Source organism: Buceros rhinoceros, unplaced genomic scaffold, assembly GCF_000710305.1.
Source record: "Buceros rhinoceros silvestris isolate BGI_N320 unplaced genomic scaffold, ASM71030v1 scaffold4161, whole genome shotgun sequence".
Taxonomy (NCBI): Eukaryota; Metazoa; Chordata; class Aves; order Bucerotiformes; family Bucerotidae; genus Buceros; species Buceros rhinoceros.
In genome coordinates, this window is record NW_010393533.1 from 50,050 (window position 1) to 58,601 (window position 8,552).

The 8,552-nt window shown below is 35.9% G+C and overlaps 2 protein-coding genes across 2 annotated transcripts in view; both read left to right on the plus strand.

Annotated features, from left to right (window-relative positions):
• The window catches only part of LOC104501117 (sentrin-specific protease 6-like), a 45,129-nt gene extending 44,521 nt beyond the window's left edge, over positions 1-608 (plus strand). Inside the window, 2 exon segments of the mRNA XM_010144872.1 lie at positions 33-78; positions 80-608. Of these exon segments, the coding sequence (XP_010143174.1) occupies positions 33-78; positions 80-130 (97 nt within the window). The 3' untranslated portion in view covers positions 131-608.
• The window catches only part of LOC104501118 (sentrin-specific protease 6-like), a gene marked incomplete at its 3' end in the record, with an annotated part of 9,301 nt that continues 924 nt past the window's right edge, over positions 176-8,552 (plus strand). Inside the window, exons 1-5 of the mRNA XM_010144873.1 lie at positions 176-466; positions 3,440-3,543; positions 5,600-5,688; positions 7,958-8,026; positions 8,143-8,293. Of these exons, the coding sequence (XP_010143175.1) occupies positions 349-466; positions 3,440-3,543; positions 5,600-5,688; positions 7,958-8,026; positions 8,143-8,293 (531 nt within the window). The remainder of the gene's footprint in view (positions 467-3,439; positions 3,544-5,599; positions 5,689-7,957; positions 8,027-8,142; positions 8,294-8,552) is intronic.

Sequence of the window (8,552 nt, forward strand, 5' to 3'; positions counted from 1 at the left end):
GTTTGTTTTGGTTTTTTTTTTTTCCTTTGCAGTGCTCACTGGTTTTTGGCTGTCATCTGTTTTCCTGGTTTAGAAAAACCCAAGTATGAACCAAATCCCCACTATCATGAAAATGCTACAACACAGATAAAATCTTCCTCTTCAGATGGAGAGAGCAACACACCATCTCCTTTGCCAAATGACTTAGATGCACAAAACTCGCCTTCCAAGTCCACAGCAAAAAAGATATTGACCAAAAAGTTCAATTCAGCTTTAATTGACCCAAACACTGAAACAGAGGACAGTGAGTCTTCATGTTGTAGAAGAAGTCCTTGTAGGAGAAGAAGTGTTTTCAGAAAACTTAATCAAATGGACAGTGATGTGGAAGAACCTAACACTGTGGAATCAGCATGCCATAAACTAGACCATAGGACTCTGGATGAAAATGGTATACAGGGTGAATTCACAACTGCTAGCCAATCTATGGGTATGTAATTGTAAAAGTATGCGCACTTTAATGAAAAATTTGGAGATTACATATTTGTTACTACTTTTGCAATTGTGTAAACTTTATACTCTGAAAGTTGAGTATGTGTTCAAAGTTTGAGTGCTTGCCATCTAATTTATAGCTATTGCATATAAATTTTCTTGTGGCTTTTCATGTAATTAATATGGGAAAGGGTTGTAGATAAAACACTGTCTTCCTAAATCACATGAATTTTTAGTTGAGTGACATTTTCACACTAAATCATTTTGTAGATGCTGCTTTGCATCACTTAAGGCTGTGATTGTTAAGGAAAGAATATTAGTTGACCATGGATCCTCATAAAGTGTGTGCGTGTGGGAACCGAGTTGAGAGTGTGTGAACAACCTTAATTCCAGTGTTTTCTAGCATTTGAGGTTTTGCTTCAGCACAATTAAGTTCTTTAATGTCCTAATATAAAGTATGTAAAAAGAGTAAGAAGAAAATAATTTTAAAAAAGAAAAAAAATTATCTCAATGACCTCCGTGTTACGTTAGAGAGGCTTTCTCTATGTGTGGCTGCTGTGGAGACTGATTTCAGTGATCTGGAACAGTTTTGTTCCAAAGTGAACAAAGGAGCTGACATTCTTCTAAAGGGAGGAGAACATAAAGATTCTTTTTCTCACTGCAAGGTTTGGATCCCTTTGAGCCTAGAGTACAAACCATGGTCACGCAGAAGTGTTTACATTAGTAACTGGTAGTATTCCTACTGACATAATTTACGCAGTAAGTAATTGCAGAGTTGTGTTAGAAGATCTGAAACGGTTATCAATCGTATGGTCTGATCTGTATACTGCAGGCCATTGCAAGTTCAGTATCTTTGTGGGTATGAATACTCTTCTGCTTTCTACCTAAATTTATGAATTTGTGAGAACATTGTCACTTCTAGAAGGTCTTGGGTGGGGAGTTGGGAGCGTGCATAGCTCTGCTCTTGTTTGAATTGATTTTTCATTTTATGTGTGATCGTTACTGTTTATGATATTGCTGCTGTATGATTTGGTCTTGTGTCTGGGATGCTGCAACTGTTTCTTGTCTGTAATTTGCTGAAACGTGCTTTATGACATTTTTGCTAGGATTACTTTTTTTTTCATGGCTGCATTGTATTGGTTGCAAATGGTTATTCTGTTGCTATCTGAAACACTCAGATTCTCTTGCTCAGCTATTGCAGGTGATGCACCCATTCTTTAATGTAGATGTTCTTAGGGGTCACAGTCCTGGTTTAAGGGTGAGATTCAATTTGAGATCGATGCTAAGAATATGTTTAGGCAGCTAAATTTAGATGTGCAGTTTCAGCCAGATGGAAGATGAGGATGTAGGCCTTGGATTTTCTGCCTAGCTTTCAGCTGTTTCTCCAGAGGGTATTTACTCTTGATTCTGCCTAATCTGTATGTCCTGAATATCTTAGGATATCTAAAAAGACAGCAGGTACCTTTTCAATAGTGTAGTCAATGAAACCATTGGAATCTCTTCTCATCCTAAAGCAGACATAGAGCAGGGTTCAGTTGAGTAGCTCTCTATTCTGCTTATGGTCTCCACTTAACATTGTGAGATCCTAGAGGGCTACTGTACACGGGAGCCTAAACCTAGATGTCATCATTGCAAACTAAATCATGGTATTGGACTTGTACATCAGTAGGAGTTGGTACTTAAATAATTTTGAAGAAATAATCCAAAATGTGTATTTTTATTACTTAACTAATCCTCTTTTTATTGCTCAGTTCTTGTATCAAGAAGAATCACGTCACAGCAATTTATTTTTTAGAAATCTGTCAGCAATAAGTCACATTAGTATATTGGCCTAGTTCTTGTGCTAAGGCCTTTTCAAAGGTAGTGAGTAAGACTACTTCCCAAGTTTGTCCCTGTGGAACTACACTGGTAACCTCTTTCCAAAGTGTTATTTCAGCTTCTTTATTGAGTATTCTCAAATTCTCTGTTTTTTCCATTAGCTACTTCATTGCCCTATTTACTGTTCTTCTAGAAATCCTGGTTTTCTGTACTAAGTAATACATCCTCCAGTGACACCATAACCAACACTTCTGGTTTTGAGATTGTTTAGATACATTGTATGCCTTTTTCCAGAAGTTTGCTTATGAAGATTTCGGATTTTGCTGGCATGAGTTATTAATTTTTCACTTATTCCCACATATTTTATTTTTTTCCCCCCTCAAAATCTGTTCTGAATTTGTGTATAATAGTGCAGTCAGACTAATGAACCAGTATCTGTCTGTATCTGCTTCTTTCACAGGTATAACTGTAACATCCATTATTCTTTATTTCTTGTGACGCTCTTTTCCAAGTGACTATGTAGTGGGGGTAGAGAGTGAATTTACAGATACTCTTCTTATGTATCAAACCGCGAAGTTTCACAAATATTTCTAAGCTGTTGTTCCCAGGAGAGATGATCCTTCATTCTACTGTCCCCAGAGGCGTGTTCTCAAGCTGCATTTTCCCTTTTACCAACGCAAGTCTTCATATAACTGCACAGCAAATCTGATCAAGTTAAAACAAGTAAACTTGTGACTGGCTTAGTCTGGTCCACTGTGTGTAGATGTATTTGGTGTCATGAAAAGGAGCAGATAGGGATGGGAGTAAGCGGTAATACCAGGGACCAAATGGGACTGCCCCTATTGATTGGTAGCAGTATCAATTTATACTTTTGTACAGGTTTCATGGAACTACAGGGTAATTTAATGGTGGGGTTTAGTCCAGTTCTTTAGAAATGTTTTAGGCATTTCACGGAATAAGGAACAGTTTCTGCTGTGTTACTTAGAAGAAACTTTACACTTTTATTCATATGCATGAATGAAATATTATAGCAGCTGTGTCACAGTTACTGTGAGCAATCCTGAGCAAATCTGAGTTATTTAAAATTAGTTTGGTCTTCAAAGATGGCATAGTGTTTGATGTCTAAATATACTGCTATCTGTGATTGATACAGATGGATTGCACAAAATCAGGCTAAACTATAGTGAAGACTCAGCTGATGGCAGTAGACTAAATGAAGACGAGCTTATAGATTTTTCTGAAGACCAAGATAACCAGGTAAAGAATTTAGCAATTTTATTTGGGAAATACAAAATGTTGTGTTGTATTTTGAATGGGCAGCTTAAAAATAGTATATACATCATAGATGTGCGTTGTCTAAAGCTAATTATCTTTACAAGTGTCAAATTTAAAGCGCTGGTTACCTACAAAAATTTGCAAATCAGCTGACAGGCAAGGATTGTACATTTGTTCATTAAACTTCGTAACAGGAAACTGCTGTACTGATCCTGCATTTAATTTTGTGAGTCATTTGCACAGTGACAATATTACAAAGTGATTTTAATGGAATGTCTGAAAATCAACACATTTCTACCTTTCATCTCCGTCACCCCCATGTTTTATCTACCAGACCCAAGAACAAGTTACTGTTCTTTCAGCTGCATTTCCTGGACATAAACAGATACATTTCTAAATAGGTGCTACTCTGCTGTTTTGTTTCATTGTGGCTTCTCCTAATCAAATTTAAACATGGATTTATACGTTTAAATTTTAGAGCTGTGGAAAGACCCTGTTGCTTCTACAGTGGAAGTTCAATATGAGCAAGCTAGGGGTTCCACATTTACTCCCCTAATTGGCCTTCCTGTTCATGTTTCAGGTGTCTGACTCCAAGTTGTCTGAAATAAAGAATCTGAGACTATCAAATATACAGTCTAGGATTTACCTATATTTCACCTTTGAGACCATTATTTTCCAAATTCTGCAGCTATTTGCAGTGGCTTCCAAATAGTATGTGTATGTGTGCACACATAAAAAAGCTCCAGTTCATGTTCAAACCTAACTACACTTTTCATACAGACTCAACCCACTCTCCTGTCATGCCACTTGCCCAAACGTTCTGTGATTCTTGCCTGATGGAAAAGCCTTTTTGTCTATTTTGTAGCAGTTCGAGTTCCACAAAGACAGAGAATGAGTAGTAGAGTGTTTCTGATCTGAAGTACATGGAGTGAAGGCAGAGAAGAAAGCATGTGGCCAGCTCTGTTCCTTGAGAGGAGGAAATGATGCTGAGTTCCCTGGTTGTAGTGTAGCTTAGAATTTAACTCAGGATGAAGCTGTTGCTAGTATCTTCTAAAATGCACAGAGCAAAGTATAGGAATGGTAGACCATGACAGCCTGAGTGCACCTTCACATTTGCCAAAAACGGAGTTGAGGCTGCGACAGAAACAAGTGTATTATGAACTACACAGTAGTTTCTAATCACATTTTCATGGCAGAGCGTGAGGATTTCACTGATAGGATCCTACGTGTTAGTGAAATGTACATATATCTTGCCAAAAATTTCACAAATCATGCTGATAATAGGGGTTCCAATTTTTGGACAGCATCTTTTTCCCTATAATACAGTGGTCTGCGGTAGTAATAGTGAACTCAGCAGAAGGGTAAGAAACCATGGATCATTGGGTTACTTTTAAGCAGAAGAATTCAGTGGGGATTTCTTTTTCATAAAAATTCCATATCCTTCATAGCAATCAATATTGAAATCAAAAGGTCAAATGATATTCCCAGGTTTGTGGCATGATTGTTTTTGCAATCCATTATATATAGTATCATGGAAGATTAATTTCCTGTGCCCCAAGAACCAAGTTGGTGCATTCCAGAGCAAAGACCAAATTTTACTTTTGAGTTTGTTGAGGACTTCTTTTCATTTCATCTAGAAGAAAACATACATGAAACTGCTAAGCAAGTTATAGTAATCACTAGCATGGGATAGTATTGATAATTTGGATTATAACTTAAGTAATGGAGATGCACCTCTTTTAAGCCAGCAATGCTTTGAGAATGTCAATTGCAGCTTTTTTTCTAGTTTCAGCAGTTGCTAAATAAATAGCACCATTCACTTCACCTGTTTCCAGCATGGATTTGAGAAACCATGTGTCTAAATGTTGGTAATGCAAACTTTTTACCAAAAAATGAATGGTTTCAGGTTAAGGCTACACTTCCTAATTAAAGTTATGATATTGGTCTTGAATAAAAATGGTAAGTACAGCAGTAATTTATTTTACATCTGTTTGAAAATATTTCTTTTTAAACTCCTTTAAACATATTGCCTCTGTAGGAAGACAGTAGTGATGATGGTGGCCTTGTAGATGATAACTGTAACTCAGAAATGGGACAATGGCACCTGAAGCCTACTGTCTGCAAACAGTAAGTATTAGAACAGCTAAAATGGAAACTTCATAAAAAGTTTATGAAATTTAAAAGACAGTAATTACGGGAAATGCTCATACATCAGTCTTCAGATGCTTTAATCAGCATGTTATTAGTGTTTGAGAGAGATTGTTATACTTTGTGGTATCATTATCTTCATTATCATTTAATGAATGAAATTTTGAGTGAAATAATGGACTTTGGGGTTTCTGTTAAGACTGTGTGCTGCTTCAGGCAACTGATGATTGTTTCTTCAAATGAGGCTGTTCTTTGTTATCTTGCACTTAGATTCCTACAAAAAGAAGGCATAGAAGTATGTTTAAATATATCCTTCTATATTAAAAAAAAAAAGTCTGTGAATGGAAATAATTAAATTAATACTAAAGAAAACTTTTGTCACCACTCAAATTACTACACAAAAATAAGAATAATTTTAACTGCTACCGTTTCTTATCTAAATGTCTTCTAGCTGTTTCTCTTTCTGTGTCTTTCTGTTCTTCAAATGATTTTTTCTGTTTGTAGTATTACTCTTTTTTTTTGTCTCCAATAAGAATTTTTCACAATACTAAATTCAGTAACTTTTTTTGTTTACCTTTTTACCTGTTTTGGATTTTAAAACTTTTAAAATGTTGGGGTTTATATTTGAAACCCAGAAATGATTTATTAATAATCATTGACTGCACTTGGCTTGCATTTTAGTGTGACAGAAATGCTTGACTCTAAATCTTAAAGTATTGTTAATAATATAGCTGCCTTCACAATTTCATTTGTATTTTTTCACTATTTATCCATTTTTGTATTTCCTTTGTGAATATAATGGTTACTAGAAAGGTAAAGGGTTTCACAATGCATTCTTATGGTGCAGGATAAAATTATATATTTATACATGATATGGAATGTGTATAAATTGTTCTTAAAGCATTTTCACGAAGGGGTTAAATATCCATCTGTGTTGCGAGTTTGAAGCATATTTATGAGCTTCTGATTATAGCTTGGCTAAATTTGTCTCATTCTGATGATGGATTATCTGTACATAGTACTTTCCATTGGATATTATTTTAATCCAAACATGAAATTTCATAAGATCTTTGACACTTAAATATCAAAAGTCATTAAGGGCACTTCAGTATTTTACTAATAGCATACTTTTCAAGGTAATTTTCTTTTTCATATAGAACTAACTAAAAAGGCTTTCACTTCTGTTCCCCCACCCCCCAAGTGCTGGATTGCACGTTTTTAAAGAGCATTGCCTTTACAAATAACTTTCTTTTATCAGAAATTAAAATGAGTGCAGATAAAAGCAAACAGTATTCAATTGATTATATGCTTATGCTAAAAAAATTGCATACACATAATTTATAAATGCAAACCTCTACATAAAGGCATGCAGATGTTTTTGTCTGAATTTACTGTTTGCAGTTTTATAAAGGATGCCTTGTGTGAATGCATGTGTTATTGTTAGAAAAGAGAAAGCAGAGCCTTGTGAAAAGTAATTTGCATCCTATATATCCCTTAAAATCTTACATCTAATGGTGAGATTCTGAACTCTGCTGTGTCAGCTTTGATGTATAAATCCAGCTGTTGCATGTCAGGTGGTTGAGATAATTGTTATGTTTATAGCTTTTGCAAATCGAGTGATAGGATGTAAGTACCTCCAGTGTGCAAGAGCATTCAAGCAGACTTAGCTCTCTAGAAAATGTGTGTTTATGGATCCAATATTCATCTCCATCTAACACTCCCTCTATCAGATAGAGTATATGTGTGTTTTGTAACTGTCAGGTAGATAACTGGTTGGGACCAGATCACTTCTTGAACGTACATACTTGGTGTTGTCTTAGGTGATGTGAACTGTCCCATCAGATCCCCAGCTGCTACTCTAGAAGGGTGTCCATGGGTTCTGTGCCTTCCTGTCAAGTCTCTTGCCAGTGTCCCAGACACCTGGGCATCTAGAAGAGCACTGGACACTTGAGGGGATTTTAGGCAATTAGGTTTTGCCTGTAACAAATGCTTTCCGTCTGAGAGTACTATGTTTTCTAAGTATATTCTGAAGTTCTCTGTACTTAGTGTATGGTTAAATCTAAAGGTAACTTTGCATTTAACTATCCCAGTTAGGGGATTACAGCAGCGCTGGCAGAACTTCATAGTAGTGATCTAGTTTTGTTCAAGGTCACCCGCAAATTCTTTCTTAGCTAGCTAGCTGTGTAACATCGTGTTTTCAAAAACAGCTGTAAAATGCTGTGTACTTCAAAATTGTGTTCTCTCTTAGGCCCTGCATTTTGCTTATGGACTCACTGAGAGGCCCTTCCCGGTCAAATGTTGTGAAAACACTAAGGGAGTAAGTTTCCTATCTGAGTTTTTGGACTGTATGGTTGTTCTCTTTGTTTGGGGTTTGTTTTTCTCCAAATTCAGCAAGAAAACAAAAGTCTGAATTTGCATGGTCTTTTATCATAGATATTTAGAGGTTGAATGGGAAGTCAGGAAAGGCAACAAAAGAAGCTTTTCGAAAGACGTCATGAAAGGTTCCAACCCAAAAGTGCCACAACAGAACAACTTCAGTGATTGTGGAGTGTACATACTGCAGTATGTGGAGAGCTTTTTTGAGGTGTGTATACATGTTTGTGTGCCTCTTTTGGGGGGTCTCCTGCAGAAATCAAATATAAGCTATTAAAATTATTACAAAAATAGAAGGCTCTCTGGTGCAGCTCTTATAACTATTTATTAGATTATGCATTATAAACTAATTTATATGTAAACATAATAATTCTTCTTGGAAAATAAATTATTAGTTGCATGTATGTATTGGAAATTGGAAGCGATGGAATTTTCTGAGAGAATGTTAAGAGAACATATTTACGCTCTTC